Raw genomic sequence first — 18,054 nt, 5'->3', positions numbered from 1 at the left:
TTTTTGGGCGCGTTTATTATTTGCCTGCCCCACTTTGCGTACACCGGCGATAATTGACGACGCCACGGTGGCTGCAACGACAATGACGATGAAGCCGACGCTGATGGCCCACAATTTGGACTGCACTTTAATAAAGTACCCGCCATGCGATGAAAACCCCCCAAAACACATTCACACACACCAAAAATTGTGAGTGTTTTTCACTTTAGGGCATTGCCTTCGTCTCATTTAAGAGCATTGTGCAACTGAAATTGCATTTGGGAAGTCTATTTGATTCGATTGAATAGCTAAACTAAGAGGAAGTGGAAAAGAAATAAAGTGGCTTAAAGAGAGTGCAGAAAAAACAGCTTCCAGGCGGATCAAAAATGACTTCCCTATTATTATAAAGACAATAAGGTTTTTAGACGTTTTGTTTATATAAAGAAATGTTATGCCAGAATAAAAAATATGGGTCACAGAAAGTATTTCCCATTAGTCCATAAACTTTTATAAAAATATGAATAAGAATGGACAAGTTAGAAGAAAATTTACCACTAAGATCACAAAAACTGGTGGAATTGGCCAACAAGTGCACTAAATGTTTTGCAGCACTTGAAAGGAATTTCATAAATTATATAAATTTGGTCTGATGAATTGGAAGTACATGGTTGGTAAAGATTATAAGAAAGTCGCCTCGAAGACTTATTTTATATGGACTATCTTAAGTATTTAAGATTTCTGTAATATTAGCTTCCTTGTTAAAAGTACACATATAGGTTTTAAGTGATATATTGACAAGTTCAAACGAATATCATTGAAATGAGAAGAACCATTACGATTGGCTATTTCTAGATCCTCTGCTGTGTGAATTATATCGAATTTATTTATCACGTTCTCTTGATTCATAATAGTAGCTTATCTTATTAACATGATCGTCTTACCACTGAACTACATACACACATACATATATTTGTATGTGTGTATTTGAGTAAGTATAAAACCGGAAATAAAGTTGTAAGTTGTAAAATGTTGGTTAGATAAGAAACAAAAAAAAATGATATCATATATTAACGACCATTAGTAGAAAGAACAAAGTCTAATTAAAAATTATAAGTTTTTCGTTTATGTTCCTAGTAATCGAATGCCATATAAGATAATTAAGGCACAGGGAAAGTGGGAGGGAATAGAATCAGTTCTGATTGAGACAATTTATGACTACTGTAAGTAGCTATAAGTCCATTAAATTTTGATCTTAATGAGATCATATCACTATTGTAATAATAAAAACAGTTAATTAGTTTTTTTTTTTTAGAAGAAAATTCATTCATCAAATTTTAATATTGGCTAATTATTTCACATATCTAGATCGGAATGATTGTTAGACAAAGATTATTTAAAATAGGCGAAGCGAATGACGATCAATTATATTTATATGACTTTTAAGAAACTCTAGATATAGGAAATAATTCCAAATTCATTAATTAAGTGACTGCAAATTGATATTTAAGTGCACTTGCTAAAAAAAAGATTTATATTACTTTATTGATATCAAAAATAATTTTGAATAAGTAATTTATATTCTATCTTAATAGAGAAACAACAGAAAAGTTTATAGTTGAAATAACAATCCTTAAATAAAAAGCAAATTATTTTATTTAGCCCTTTTGTTTTAAAAGTACAAATTCTGCCTTAAGTTTAATTGTAGAAAAGAAAAAAACAGTTGCTAAAATGCAGAATAAAGAAAACAAAAATGATTTGCTGGCATTGAGTAAATGCGAATTTCCTCTGCATTGTGTGAAAACCCCGGTAAATTCATCCCCCCCTCTCCACTTTCCTCCCCACCACTTATGCTTATATGTATGTGTTTGTATGTAATGTATAAGTTTTCCCAACTTGCAATTAGAACAAAAGTTGTAATCATTTTCTGTATTCTTTTGTTTCATTTTTATTTTCAAATCTCTGCTCAACGATGCTGAAAAATTATTCTAAAACTTTGCTGTGTTTTCTTCTCTTTATCTCTCTCTCTCTCTCGCGCGGTCTCTACTTTTCTCTTTTCTCTTTTTCTGACAAGCGAATTGAAACAATGTTATATAGTCGGTCTTTGGGTCAGCCAATGGATGATTAATACCGACCTATGCAGCATTGAGTCATGTCTGAAGAGCGTGAAACCATGCCAAAAGCATTGAACTATGAACAAATGCGACGAGCTTGTACTCAGGTTTCTTTGATAAGCTAAACCAATTGATGAACCGGGGGAGTTGCGGGTTGAAAGGTCGGACTTTGGGGGGGACAGAGGAAATGTAGTAATTAAAGTAGAACAAATAATCGAATGAAAGAGAACAACGAAATGTGAAATGGACAGCTAAAATGGACACACGTGTCAATATGGAGAACGAACAAATTTACTTTTTGGATAATTTACTTTTTGCAAAAAGCTAACCAAAAGTGACGCCACAGAGATGAGGCACGAATGCTTAAGGCACGTAGTGACCTAACTTGGCCTCCTTCCCAAGCGGATGAATGTTCCGTTGCTTATCTGAACATGAGAAATATTTGGTAGACCAACCGTCGGGGATATCTTATAACAATTTCCTGTAATATTCTTTGCTGCGTACAGGATGGAATGGTTGACATAGTCGTGGTAGTACATATATTCAATTGCTGAACAAAGGCAACAACAAACACAGGGTGCTTAAGCTGATAATCAACAGACCAAATTGAATTTGGCAAGCACTAAGAGGGGAAAGGGGGCCGCACAGCTGCTCCAGAGACATTGTGGGTGAGTGTAAGCCAAAGTCAGGCCATAATCATCATCTATTTCATCCATTTGAGACAGTGACACAATAAATAAAATTTAATCAGTTTGCTTTTTGCTTCTAATTCAGCTTTAATATTTGCTTTTCCATTTACATTTCCATTATCATCTTTCTCAGCACTTCTCTTCATGTCTCTTATCTTCTATCTTATGCTCTATTCCAAAATGGGCATATTAAATATGATAAACTCTATGTTCAATTGATGTCTTTGACGCCCTGTTAGTCTACTTTAAGAACTAGATCTAGTCCAAAGAATTTACCACCAATAATAATAGTTAAATTACGCAGCTGCTTAAATATTTGTTTGTCTAAAATCGTATCAATAAACTAAAGGCAAAAGAGTTTTGGCTAGATATCTGTCTGCATTTGCCTTTATTATTTACTATTTATTTAAAATTTTGTGTCAATCAACTAAGAAATAGCAATTTATATTGTTCAGTATCAGCCCCTTAGATTTAGATAGTATAACCTATAACATCTTAGAAATAGCAATTTGTATTATTCATTAAGAGCTCATAAGATTTAGATGGTATAACCTGAAGAAGGTGTCTTGATATCTAAAAAATGAAAATTAAACTACATACTTATATACATATATAGAGGGATATATCTATTAATTCCATTTATTTTAAGCTATTACTCTCAAAAAAAATGTTAAACTAAATTTGGGAATTTAAATTTAAATTTTCTGTTGCTCTAATATACATATTATACAACAATTGCCAAATTTTCCAAGACTAACGAGTTTCTTTAGAGAACAGTACAAATTCTTTTTTATAAGTCAAAAAATATTGATAACTCTTTAAGTAAAAATATATATATGTGGAATATGTATAAAGGTAAATACGTAAATATTTCTACTACGAAGTCGTTACTGACCTTTTCCTTTAAGATTTTCAGAGTTGGTTTTTAAAACTGTTTATTCATTTGGTTTTTCGTGTTGTGTTTAAAGCTCTCTTTCTTTGTCTATCTTTTAAGAAAGATAAACTCTCTCAATCTGTCATAAAATCGCACATATATTTCATTCATTTATAAATTCTTTCATTCAATAATTTCAAATGACACAATTCTTAGACTTGGTTCATTTCCCTAATTTATAACTTTTACTTTTTTCTTATCATTGATATTTGTTGCTGTTGGTTATTTTGTTGTTATTTTTTTCTGCTTGAATTGTTTGATAAAACAAGCTTATGCAAATTCAGTTTGAAATTAATTCCAAATTAATTCAAACGTTTACGGTTTTGCGGCACTTGACTAATTAGCATATTTATGCGATTTATGCGAAGCGCCTCCATTGGATTCCATCAAGTTCCTCAGTTAGATTCTTGCAATGTAATGTGCTAATTTCTACTCACCTGTCTTCAAGGACTGTTTGTAAATGAAATTTGTAGAATTCTTATTCTCTTCAATTTTTGTTCGCTGTTCGCTTCCGCTATGGAAAAACCTGTTGGCCAACCTGTTGGCCAATTCTTGTTATTCGTATTTATGAATTACATTTAACATTCATCTGATGATACCCCCTCCGCACCCCACCCAGCCTGTGGAAATGTGGAAAAAAAAATCTTGCTTACTAAATCATACATTATTGAAAAATTAATGTCTATAATGGTGAACATTTTCAAGGCCAATTCACTTAGCCGAGGCATAAAAATTTCATTTAAAAACACTTTTGTTTGCCATCGCATGGGGGAAATTCCTTTGGGCTTCGGTGGGTTGGCACTGGCACGAAATAAATTTCATTATTGTGGGTAAGATTGTGGGGTGAGTATATAAGCTCAAGCTGATGTTATTACCAGCAGCAGCAGCAGCAGAGTCATCATCTTCATCATCATCATCAGCATGATTATCATTATCATCATTATCATCATCAGCTAATGCCACAAAGAAAGTCAAAGTCTGGTTCCATGCTGTCAGACAAGTATTTACTGGCAGCATATTTTCATATTTTTCTTTTTTATACACTAACAATAGGGTATATACTTAAAAGTGATTAACAAGTTGGACTACTAGAAAAATTATTCAATTTTTTAATTTAACCCCAAAATAAGCCCAATTGCATTGCTTAACCAAATTGTTATTAAAAACTTTAGTTAAACTTGAGAGCGTATTAAAATTTCGTCCTGTGACTTTACTTTTTTTTTACTCAAACATGTGAAAGGGAAGGACTTGTTGTCCTTGCCTGTTTGTATTGCAAATTACATGGCAGACTTTACTGCAGTGTCGCAGAGTGAAAGAGACAGAGAAGAATACAAGAGCGAGAAGGAAGATAAAGGGAAAAGCTTCATCCTGTATAGCAAATTATTGACAGATTGACGAAAGAAGAAGCAAAAAAAATTTGTTTTAAGCTGCATTGGCAAAAAGAAGATTAAAGATGGCCAGAAAAAAGGATTGCAAAAGTTGCCGAAATTATAATGTTTTCGTTTTTTGTCATTGATTGAAGCATATGAAACAAAATGAAGACTCAAGCTTACAGGAAATTAAAGAAGATAAAGATAAAGATGAAAGTAGCCCTGATTAAACTTCAAAAGCAAATTGTGTATATAGTTAATATTATTTTTCATTTATTAAGCATTAAGTTAATACAATCCTTTACTACACTTAACACCCTTTAAAGTTAAACTCAGCATCCCCAGAACTTGCCTTAAGTACTAGAATAAGAAAAATATCTCAAACTTGTTGTTACGATCTAATTTAAGACTAGATTCAAAAAATATATTAAAATATATTAGTCAAATGGCCCATTAACAAATTAGTATACATTTAAGTATATGTAGGTACATTGTACTTTTAAAAATGTGAAGATTCAAGAAGTTAAAACATAAATTATTAAACATTATATTCCATTTCTATATAGACGGAAACAGTCAATTGAAATATGCGAAGAATCAAACAAGGCTTGCAGGATAAAGAAATAAGTTAGTGACAAAGAAGAACAGTGTAATAAATAAAAAGAAAAATATATATCCATTGAATGAAAATATTTAATAAAGAAATAAATGCATTAAAAAAGAAAACTAAATGAAATCGCTGCAGTAAAGTAAGAGAGAGAGAGAGAGAGAGTGAAAGAGAGAGAGAGAGAGAAAGGAAATGTAAATGAAATCAACAGTTCTGTTGCACATTAATTTTCAAATTGTTTTTCTCGTATTTTTATCATTACCCTCGTCGCCTCGAACTCAATCAGAAAACCTTCCGTTTGGTGCTCAGACTGCAACCACCTCAGAATGCGCCAGCTGTGCGAGTGTGTGCGTTTGTGTGTGTATGTGTGTGTGTGATTGAGTGTCTGGAAAATTCACAGAATTAAATACGAGAGAAAATACAACTTAAAGAACAATACGAAAATTAATCACCACCCACACTGATTCTGTCGCCGGCCTGCCCCATCCGTTATCCATTTTTCACATTAGCGCGTTTTTCTGCTTCTTCTTCTTTGGTTTTTCTGCCACAAAAATGCGACAGCCGAAGGTATTTGCATTAAGGAAAATGAAATTTATTGCGTATACGCAACGTTGCAGTAGAAACAACAGCTGCAGACACCGCTGCAAATGATTTTGAATATTTATTATATTTGATGACGTTGTCATCTGGCCACTTTCTAGGTTCTTCTTATATACTTAGATATATATATACATTATATATTTATATACACCTCTACCGGGTGTCACCATAGCGCCAATGTGGTTGCTGTCGCTTTTCGCTGGCATAATGACAAATTGCAAGTTGAAAGTTGAGTGAACTTTTGCTACTTGATTTTCGATTTTACTTTCTTTTTTTTTATTTTGGCAATGTTTCCTTTTTGACTAGAGAGTTCTCTGTGTGTTTGGGGTGTCAGTTCTATTTGAGTTGTCCAATCTTTGACTGGTCGCTGGTTTTCTTTTTGAAATTGATGAGGCCTTTTGTTGTTGCCTTGGCAAATGAGGCACACAGATAAGCGTCAACTTTGACGCCCTCAGCCACATTTATGTTCCTTCATTCAGTTTTTTTTTTCTTTCATTCATTTTGACTTAAGTTCCCCTTCTTATTTTGGTTTTAGGTCTGCTTAGCTTATCAACACTCGAAAAATGTGACGTCTTGTTGCTTCTTTTTATTCAGTTTGCTTTTTTGTATATACATATGTATATACAGACAATCCTACATATTTCTATATATTTGTTTTGGGCTTTGCCTCATTTGAACTCGCTGAACCTTTCCGTTTCTTTTATTTCTTTTTGTATGATGCGTGACATATTTTTTTTTGTTATTCCTTACTTTAGAAATGCTCTATATTGTGTTCTTGTTGTTTTTTTTGTGCTGTTGAGAAAGATTGAGTGGGTTTTTGTTTGAAATAAAGTTTTCAAAATAGAGCTCAACTAAGGTTTGACAACTTATAAGCGAAAAGTCACCAAAAATACATATTATACCATTCTCTCATTTCTAAATATTCTTTCAATCTCTCTATTGTTTATCTATATGGCAATTAATCAATTTAAAGGTTAACCAGATAGTGAATTTGTTTTGTGAATTATTTAAATAGTGCCAAATATTCTTTATAACAATAAACATAAAACATTTTGAGATGCTTGCACCAAAAATTTGAGTACGTTAACTTAAACTCATACATATATCGGTAATAAATCTAATTTGCTTAATAACACTATTGTTATAGTTAACTTTATCGATAACAAGACAAATAAAAAGTGCATTTACACTAAAAGAAAACTCTATTGGAAACTTTTTTTTTAAAAAGCGAGCAAAAGCAGGCAAACTAAAATAAATATTGATGAAAATAAACCAAAGTATTGAACAAAATATAATAAATACAGCAAAGCGGGTATTGAAAATAACTTAAATGCATCTACTAGAATGTAATATTCAATATTTTTTTTTGAAATCTTTATCTACTGATCTATCTACGAAATGTTTCTTCAAATATAAGTGTATCTGAAACATATTCTCTATTGGTTAAGAAAATCTTTTCTAAAATGAGACGTTTATGTTTTAAAATGTAAATATAATAACACATTCTTATTTAATACTACCTTAGATCGCAAGTCAATAGTTTTTGGATTATAAATTTGGTTTTCTTCCCTTTATTGTTGTTAATTGTTACAATTAAAGTAAAATGTCTACTAAAAATTACAAATAACGATGAGCAAAGTACAAAATTTAAGGCAAAGTTAATAAACTGACTAGCACATTGCCATAGAATAGAGCATTAAGGGAGTCATCAATCTTGTCTGTTCTCTAGTACTCACTGATTTTAGACAAATCCCCATTCTAGAATGAATAGCAAAGTGCATACAAACTGCATTTGAATTGCATCTACAGCATCTCCGTGTCCGACTCTTTGTGTTCTCCCCCGTGTTCTCATTAGTTGTGCATATGCTTTACATAACTCAGTTTCAGTTTCAGATTCAGACTCAAACTATTCTCTCTTGCTCTCTAGTCCCAGATGACGACTGTTCTCAATCCTCAGCAGCTTATGCTCCACTTTGTCTGCTTAACTTTCGTTCTTTTTTTCCAAGATTCTTTTTGTTATTTTTGTGCTTTTTAGCTTTTGTTTCCTGTTTTGCAGCTAATCCGCACTTTTGTGTCCTAAGCCGACCCATCAACAACAACCAACGAAAAAAATTTTAAGAAGAAATGGGAGAACAGAAAATCTAGTAGACACCAAAAATTCTAGTTTCGTTATTTCGACGCAAGAGAAAAGAAACAAATAAGTATGTAAGTTGCGATTTTGAAAATACCCTGTAAGAAATAGATGTGTAATCTGAAGTTATCCAAAAGGTCTCCTAACTCTCTTAGAGTGTTTACCATTGGTAATAAGCAAAGGCTAACTTTAAACTAAGGTCTCTTAGCTAAAAGAAACTATAAAAAATTTGGGACTTTCCACCAATCTACGAGCTGGGTAACCCTTTTGCCCTTTTGGGTATAAGTTCTCTCAGATTTGGGGACTTAAATATACCCTTTACGGAAAGTAAGTTGTAGGGTATTTAAAAAAGATTCCAAGAATAACAAAAAAAATAAAAGAAAAAAATATCACCACGTAGAAAAAAGATTGTACACACAACGAAGACAAAAACAATTTATTGAAATGGCAAAAGGAAGACCTTGATCTTTAGATTATCACATCAATAAATGGTATTTGTTTTTAAATAGTTGTTGCTCTTCTTCTCGGTGTTGTTGTGGTTGTTGTTGTTACTTTTGTTGTCGTCACTCAATCTTCTGCGCATCGTTCTTTGGGTCTTTGGTGTGAAAGAAGCTCAAACGAAAACGAAAACTGAAATGAATTTCAAAACGGAAACTGGTGGAACCAGTCAAACCGCCATCCGAGCCAAGCAACCAAAAAGAACTTCTTGCGGGGGTCTAATTAAGAGTTTCTCTCCATTTCTTGTTTTAACTAGCGCCATTTGGTTAAACATACATACATAGATCTCTTTTTTGTTGGTTTCTTTTCTTGTCTTTTGTCAATTCTTGTTTTGCCCAAATGCAAGTCCATTTTTTAACTGGAGTATACAAATGACAGACCACATAACAACAAAATCCCACTACCTTTATTTTGAGTCAGATTGGATGTAAATTGCTGTTACGTGATTACATAAAAACCATAAAAAGTGATTTGAACTTGAAATTGTTAAATTCGTCATGCAATGTTGGTGCTTGTTAAACAAAAAAAAAAAAAAAAAGCAAAAATAACACAAAAACGAAAAGCTAGAGCTAAAAAAAAAGTCAGGCTAAATCGGTGGAAATAAAAACGTACTAACCATAAAATTGTTACAATGACAATAACAGCCCCGGACAATAGCAATAACAACAACAAAATTGAAAAGCCTCTCAAATTGAATAACAGCATCAACTAACAAAAAAAAAAAAAACACACATCCAACGAAAGGAAAAGCAATGCCAAAAATAAAAAACAAACCACATGGCATATGGTCAATAGATTTTTACTACAGTTGTTTTAATTTTTTAAACTTTTTTTTTTTTAGAATCAATCTAGCTTAGAAGATTTTTTTTAACTAAAACCATGTGACATCTGTATCTTTTAAATGCCTTTTTATGGGGGTTCTATCAAAATTGGATTCAGTTTTTGTCTGTTTCAAACACATTTTATTGGTCTTAATTTAAAAGCCGTTGGAGAGATATCTAGTAGTAAAGCAAGTTAAGTTCTTAAAGTGGCTAAATAATATTATACTGAAGAAAAATTATTTAAAAACGAGTTTACTATACACAACGCCCAAAATGTGAAAGATATTTATCAATGAACTTAGCTAAATATGAAAATTAGTGTATAGAATATAGTCCATAGACTGTATATGTATATAAGAGTAATTCTCCAGGAACAGGAAAGTTTGTAGCGATTACTTCGTATAAGTTTTTGTTCTTTTTAAAATAAATAATAAATGTTTTGATATAGGGTTTCTGTTTTTTACTTTGAGTGTGTACTAATATCTTGTTCGAGTTGGCTATACATGCATGTTGGCTATATATGTATGTATATATTCATCACAATGAATAGGTGGATCATATTCATAAGCAGACAGTATATAGTCTATATATGATCCGCCTTTGAGGTATGCCGAAGTAATTGTATTTGGTCCTTTGAAGTATCTGGAAGACTTTTATAAAATGTCTAATTAAGTTGTCTGTCTTTAAGTAATTTAAATACGTATTTAGCCAAACAGTTAAAAATTAGTACTACATAAGGGTTTAAAACTATTCATATTCAATTCGAGTATTTAAATTTTCACCATATTCACTTTTTTGGAAATGAAATTTATTCGAAAGCTTAAGGTTTGGACACTAGTGCTCCTATATTTATATTGATATTTATTTCAAAACATAATATTCTAGCTAAAAATATTTAGAATTTAAAAAAAAAGACTTGAAATCACAAAGATTTGAGCAATTTTCAAATAGAAATCGATATAATGGTGACTAAGTTTAAGTGGCAATTTATGGATGCTTATCTTAGTAACGAAATCACTTACTCACCTGTTGTATATAGTTGCTGTTGCTTTTGTTATCCCATATAGTATTTAACAAGACCAAGCTTATGTCAGCCATCTCAAGTCTGACTCAGAGCAAAGATAAATAGAAATACATTTGCGGCCGTTAATCAGATGCATGAATCTTACATTAAAAAGAAAAAAAACACAAAGTCGATCGTCCGTTTTTCATTTATATAAATCTTAATGACAAATTTCCTCTTGTGGATATTTTAAATGGCTTAGTGTCAAACAATTAGCTGCAAAATATGTGCCCAAATTGAGAGTTAAACTCAAATGCAATTTGAAATCGGATTGTTTCTATGCCACTGGCCAAATGGCTTTGTGTGTCAGCCGGAAGCGCAAAATTCCTATAGCTCTGAGTGTGTGTGAGTGTTTGAGTGTGTGTAGTCTCGAAAATTCGCATGACAATGACAATTATCTCATATCCTTTTGAGTGTTCACCCTAGCCTCCATCCTTTCACATACACACACACACACACTTACGCACTCACATATCTAGTTATAGCCACTCCCACACAATGAGGGATAATTGTGCGTTACGCATACGCCAAGTGTGCCACAGTATGGGTTTGATTTTATTGCCCTACCGCTTGGCCCTAAAGGAAGGGACTAAAGCCAATTTGTGCGGGCCAAGCAATTTGGCAATGGGAAGCCAACAACAAAAAGAAACAGAAAAAAAAAAACACAAAATTGGGACACAGACAATTTTTGGGTCCATAGAAATTTTGTCATTCTATTTTTTTTTTTGATTTTCTTGTTCCTTTTTTTTTCTGGGCCACGACAAATTGAATTGAAGTGAACCATTGCCTGTAAGTGGAAGAAAGATGAGGAGAGCTCCAATAAACCGAGTTATATATATGTCAAGTGAATGCTTCAAGTGGCGTATACATATGCAATCATTCGACCGAAACTGACTAATTGATTTTGTGAAGGCCGAGAACTAATTAATGTTCTACATATGTCTCAATGTATTTGTATGATTTCTTATTTAATTATGTTAAATGTATATTTATATTAATCACGTATGGGATCGATACCCCAAGGTGCTTGAAAACGTCCAGGTCTGGGGTATAATTCGAAATTCAATTGATACCACTCAAAACAAAATGCTTCGGTTTTCAACCAATCCAAATCGGTAATAGGAAATCTGATTTTCGACAAAAAATCACTTATAGTTCGTAAAGTTTTTGCCATGGGTATCCGTGTACGGGTTAGAATGCGAAGTTTTACTTATAAGACAAAATAATTATTGATTAATTTAAAAAAAAATTTAAATTATATTGGGGACTTACTATCATGTAAACCTGTATTTTTGTTGAGCAGACAAGAATATGTTATGCAAAGATGATTATAATCCGTATAAAGTATGTTGGTATTGAAATATGCTAAGGAAAATTGAAAATATAAGAAAATTTGACTTGTATTAATCTTAATCACAACACTCACGATTGTTCATCACGTTGTAGGATGTGCACCGACGTTGATATTGAAGAATATCTAATGGAGTTGTGGCATAGGCATACCAAACGCCCAAAAGCTAAAAGAAAACTCAATTAGTAGGTGGAGGAATCAAAAAGCACTGTATATACCCGCTCCTTGCTGATATTCCTGAGTGGTATCATTGTTCTTGGACATACTCTCACTTGAAGCTTTCTTTTTAATCTTTGATCTGTTCGACCAGCTGATGATCTTTTTACAACGGATTTCTTTACTTCGATTGGGATAATTTTACTAAGCTTTCTAGTCCTCATTCGTCTAAAACTTGTAATATTTGATTCTCTGCTGATGTTATATATATTAGAATCCGTTATATTCGCAAAATTTTTCTTTACATGACTAGAGGCTCTTTCTACCAGTAAGACGAATGTTAGTAGCACTGTAATCAGTAATAGTCTAAAAAGAATATAATAATTTTTTATATTTTATAATTTGGTAGAGAAAATCTTACAGTTTTCGTATGGGCATGTCTCTTTTTACTCAGTTCCATTACTCTACTGACTCTAAGTAAGTTGTACTTAGGATTAGAATCTGGAAAAACAAATTTAAATGTTTAGACACAGATGTTTGGCGTCTACATACGTCTGTACATAAAAGGAGAGCTTTGAAATGGGAAATGGAATACATAACATTTAGGTAATTATATTACTATTGCACTTGCTTAGATTTCTGTTTCATAAATTGAAATCAACATCAGCTTAGCACTTTAGATGGGGGACATCTTTATTAAGTTTTATAAGGTATAGAATCCTCTGGAGTTTGAATTGATGACTACTGACCTGGTAAACCAGTTGAAGCTTCACATTTTAGAGTTTAAACTTAATATAGCCCAGGCAAGAAGATTGTAAATCCATTAAACAGATCCGAATATAACTTATGATTAAGTTTTATTTAAGATAAATCCAATACTGTCTGTGTAATATTAAAAAATCGGTTTCTTCTTTTCAAGAAAAAAATTTTTTGAAAGAAAATATTTCATATATATATAAAAACATATGTATATATATGTATATAAGTGTAAGTTTCGTGCAAAAAGCGCAGATGAATTTTCTTCGGCTTTCTGGATTTTGTTTTCTTAAACACATTTGTTTCGCTTGCTAATCTTTTGTTGAAATTACGTTGTTTTGTTTACAAAATGAATGAAATGAATGCAAGTTATTTCTATACTCTATACGGAAATGTATAACGGAATCGGAAATGGGGCACGGACATTTGCAATTATACTCGAGTTGATGAGGCAGACAAGTCAGGGCGGCCTTCAGTTTCAGCTTGAGCACTTTGTATGTCACAGCTGTTGCATGAGCGGCGGCGACTATGATTGTTGTTCCCTCTTGTTGCAATTGTTAGTGCAATTTCAGTTGAATGGCTCAGAGAATCAGATCTGATTATGTCATCAGCATGACATCTTTATTCGACATGCTTGTTTCATAGCCGGTTGTTGGTAGCAGTTATTATATGTCAGTATAAAATCAAATGGCTGGAACTTTGTTTGCAAGTATCTTATTAGTAGTTCTAATTTACGCTACGATATTTCAAGACTTATGGCTGGGTGTCTATGCTGGTCATGGTTGCTGTGCATGTCCATCGGATTCGTGTAGTCTGGCTCAATGGCCATGCTGCACACAAAAGACCAAATGGTGGATTAAACTATTTGGTTAAATTACATGTGAAAAGGAATTTATATTGGAGTTGCAGTAAATAAACTTAAATATCTGCAGTTACTAAGCTAAAAACAAGTTACAAACTACTTATAATCCCTAATAAATAATGCCAAATGGTAATAATGGAATGGAATTTAAAATATTATGAAATACTTTTTTTCTGTTAAACGTTTTTTAGATATCGGTAAGTATACAACAGGTGAAAAGAAGACTAAACAGAGTTAAAATATTTACTGGAAATTGTAGTTGGTTTTTAATTCAATTTTTAATACCAAGCCTTTTTTGTAAATTTCAAATCCTTGGTATTTAAATTTTATTTTTATTCTCTCTGGAATTTATCTGTCCATAAGGGACTTTAGATTGATTTACCTGATCTTTAAATTTAGGTAATAAATTTATTAAATATTTGTAAAATGTGTCTCGTGTTAAAAGAAGGAACTAATAATGAAAGAAGGGTCAGATTTGATAAGTCAAATATTTTAGCAATAAAGTTTCTAACATCGATTACCATCAATTCACAGAGAAAGCTAAAAAATTAGTGTAAAAAATGTCATTATAGCTTTTTATAAACTACAGAAAACAAGCTTAGTGTAAAATTTTCTTGGGTATCTTCAAACAATTTCAAACAATTTCTTCTAGATTAATTCTCCTTTATTTTTAGGCAATGGCTCGCTCTTTTGTTAATAAATTTTGCATGGAATTTGATTATCTTCAACTCAACTAACTTCAATCTAAACGTTATCTAACAGCAAATAAAAAGCAAAAAATACGAAAAATCATTAAACATTTTAATTTATTTATTTTCAATTAACAAACACCAAACATTCTGTGTATAGCTCACCAGCTCACCAGCTCACCAGCTCACTGGCTTTTATTTTTGGGCAATTTTGCGCAACAATTATGTGAACCTCTCTCTGAACCTCCGCGTCGCCGGCAGCTGTAGCATCAACAGCATCAGAACCGACCCGACATCAAATGATTTATTCAATTTGTGCTATGAAGCGTAAACTTTTTGTTTGCTTGTTGGCTTCCAATGTCTATCCCGTTGCCCCATAGCCCGATGCCCCCATTGTACATACCTCTGACGTTTGTTGGCATCACCAGCAGCAGCAGCAGCGGAAGTTCGCTGTGTGAATCAATCGCAAACGAGTCAACTCCCGGCGTTCCGGCGATTGTTGGCTGACCCTCCCTCCCTCCCATGACCCATGCCATTTTTCTGATCTGCTCTGCTATGCCATTTAAATAGTTTTTCCCTCTGTTTTTTTTTTTTTGTTTTTAAAGCATATATTCGGGGGTATAACAATTTTGGCCATTTGTTAAATCCTTGACACTAAATATTTTCGGTTCATGTTAATAAAGATAATAAAACTGTCGTTCGTCAAGTTTCAGTTGACATCATCTCGTGATCTCTTTCACCAATGATTGATTGCACTTAAATAAAAGTTTTCATTGCCTTTTCTTTTCTTCCTATCAATTATAATTACATCTGTTTTACTGCCAGAAGGGGGTGGTGGGCAAACAGATGATAAAAAGTCTAAAATTATTGCACTTTTCAGCTTCATTTGTTTATGACCCAACTTCTCCATCTCAAACCCCCATTTCCATTCCCATTTCCATCGAACTTTTGGAACTTTTTTGTTTTGCTGTGTTTTATAAGTGTTTTTGCAAAAAAAACTTTTTACAGCAATATTGAGTTAATTACTTTTTCTTGTAACTACGATTGAGAGAGTCGTTTTGGCATGATTTTGCTTGGTTTCGGTTGGCCGCCTGAAGCAATGCAGCCGCCATAATTAATAAGCATTTAGTGCGACCCACCCCAAAAAAGGTCTTCTTCAATGATGTTGTCAAGAAATCATGTTGAAACAACAAGAGAGAGAGAAAAAAAAAACCTATTTAATATTTGATTTTTATGGTGCATTTTGCACACCTCAACTTTTTGTTTTTTTTTTTCAAGTATTTCTTTTTTCTGAAGGGCAAAACGTGCTCAAAGTGCGATGACGATGATGATGAAGACGATGATTTCACCTGTTTGAGAGAGACAAACTAAAGGAGAAACGTAAAGAAAAAGAAAATTATTTTGGAGTTGACTCAATGGAAGTCTGATGTCTGTTATGTTTAAATTGTTCATTTCCATTGTGACTCTTTAAAAGTTGTAGAAGTGAATCTTTTATTTGCAACAATGTTTCTGTTCATTGGGCAAAAAAACCTTCAACTTCCTTGCTTCAACTCAAATGCTTCACTATAAGTTTAAGGACAAAAAACAAGCAGATTATTATCAAGATTGTATAATTGTTTTTGAAATGAATCTATTTGTGATTATACCAGCGTATTGTATTTTATATGTTATCTATCAACAAGAGACCCTAGAGGAAAACAACATTTGAAGAACAATATAAGCAGATTCATAATATTTATAATTATTTAAATTAAGACTGACGGCTCTTTTATTTTGTTCACTTTTGGGGTTATTAAAACCCTTTCATACTCTTGGATCATTACGTTTTTATCAATTTGAAGCAAATGTGACTTGTTTATTTATTTTTGATTTTAATTTTTTTTGTCACTGGAATGTAGCATAATGTTGAAGGGAAAAGGAAAGGACATGTTCAGAAAAAATGCTTTATTTTTATATGAATGAAATAAGACTACAAAATAAAGTGTAAAAGTTACATATTTTTTTTAAAATAAATTTTAATGTATTTGTTTGTATTTGTTTTGTACATCTTTCGGAGGATCAAAATAAGCAAACTTATTTGAAGTCAAAATTTTCAAGGCAACCATAAATCGTCATATTTATCCAAAAATATTTAGAAAATCTATAAAACTTTCATTTCTTTTAAGATCAAGGATATTTCTCAAAAGTTTTTTGTATGATTGTTAAACTACTTGTGAATTGCAACAAAAAGGTAAGTCGAAAGGCCTAATAAATAGCGCTCAATAATTGTGTAAAGTAAATATAACTAGATTTAATTTTGTTAAGTATCCAGATAACATAAGAACTAAACTCAAGGAAACAAAAGTAGGCGTAACTTACCACATTAGAAGTGTGTACTACCTCTTAGCCGTATATATCGTCAATGTTTGTTCAATTTACATTTGTTAAAAATTTAAAAATTAAACATTTTCTTTGCAAAATTTTGAATAAAAACCAAACAAGAGATACTCCAAACTACAAAGGAGCTACAAACAAGTCGGCACAGAAATTAAAATGAATGCTTTTTATGGATTGGAAATATAATAATAATCTTATCTGTCAATTGAATCAACACATTGTTAAGCTGAATCCTAGTGGAGAGTGTGTACTTTTTAGGTTAAAATCCGCATATTTACACTCTGCTGAACACTGACCTTCTTTAATGCATGCAGTGGCAAATGGAACAAATTGAGCAAAATGTCGAGCAGCTGCTCTTTCAATGCCTCCAGCTTAGCATACATGAAAGAGTTGAACTTTTAGACATTTACACGCTTAAGGACACCAAGAAAGCCGTCGGGCTTATGGGTATGGTAATGGAAATGCGTGTCTGCCAGATATCTATAGATTTTGATAGCAATTGTTATTGGAAACAGTCAAACAAAATGCCAGTGGGGTGCCCGAAACTTTTGATATTTCAATTTCTGAGTTCTTTCAGGACAATTGGCAACACAGTTCAATCGATTGAAGCAACAAAAATAATATTTAATAAATAACAATAATATGCAGGTTTCAAATGAATTCTCCCCCAAGTATTATAAGGTTTACAAAATACATTTACCTAATATTGAGTCAACAGATATGCATTTATAACAAATGTTTTTGAGCCTGTGAATCTTTCCTGACAATATGTAAAAATAAGTGTATAGAGAATATGTCAGTAAATTTTTGATTGGATATATCTCTATGACCTTCTATCTTCTATACATGTATTATTGTATTGTATTATTTTTTCAAACGACTATGAAAGAAATTGATTGCCATTGAGGAAGGATAATTGCCAAAATCAATACTAAAAGCGACGACTAATTTGTTGAAATTTATTTTCCTTCACGTAAAGTGTCTTGTTTATCTTCTTCGATGCCTGTTGGTCGCCCAATAACCAACGTATGGGTTTTTGGTTGGTTTTTTTGGTCTTTCTG

General features: G+C 32.2%; 2 protein-coding genes and 1 long non-coding RNA gene across 3 annotated transcripts; 1 reads left to right on the top strand and 2 right to left on the bottom strand.

Annotated features, from left to right (window-relative positions):
• Positions 1-8,818: 8,818 nt before the first annotated feature.
• LOC124460296 lies at positions 8,819-9,372 on the bottom strand. Its single transcript, XR_006954226.1, has 2 exons — positions 9,196-9,372; positions 8,819-9,137 (listed from the first exon to the last, which is right to left on the bottom strand). It is a non-coding gene; the product is annotated as an uncharacterized LOC124460296 (long non-coding RNA).
• A 2,355-nt stretch (positions 9,373-11,727) lies between these two features.
• LOC26528945 lies at positions 11,728-12,809 on the bottom strand. The gene is made up of 5 exons (XM_015178419.3): positions 12,732-12,809; positions 12,373-12,676; positions 12,230-12,320; positions 12,076-12,168; positions 11,728-12,012 (listed from the first exon to the last, which is right to left on the bottom strand). The coding sequence occupies exons 1-5, from the start codon at positions 12,746-12,748 to the stop codon at positions 11,798-11,800; spliced, it is 720 nt and encodes a 239-aa protein (XP_015033905.3). The 5' UTR covers positions 12,749-12,809; the 3' UTR covers positions 11,728-11,797.
• Positions 12,810-13,738: 929 nt separating this feature from the next.
• Positions 13,739-14,081, top strand: LOC124460188. The gene has a single exon (XM_047010593.1). The coding sequence runs from the start codon at positions 13,754-13,756 to the stop codon at positions 13,937-13,939; it is 186 nt and encodes a 61-aa protein (XP_046866549.1). The 5' UTR covers positions 13,739-13,753; the 3' UTR covers positions 13,940-14,081.
• Positions 14,082-18,054: the final 3,973 nt, after the last annotated feature.

Source organism: Drosophila willistoni (genome assembly GCF_018902025.1).
Source record: "Drosophila willistoni isolate 14030-0811.24 chromosome 2R unlocalized genomic scaffold, UCI_dwil_1.1 Seg167, whole genome shotgun sequence".
Taxonomy (NCBI): domain Eukaryota; kingdom Metazoa; phylum Arthropoda; class Insecta; order Diptera; family Drosophilidae; genus Drosophila; species Drosophila willistoni.
This window is presented reverse-complemented; position numbering and strand designations above follow the sequence as displayed.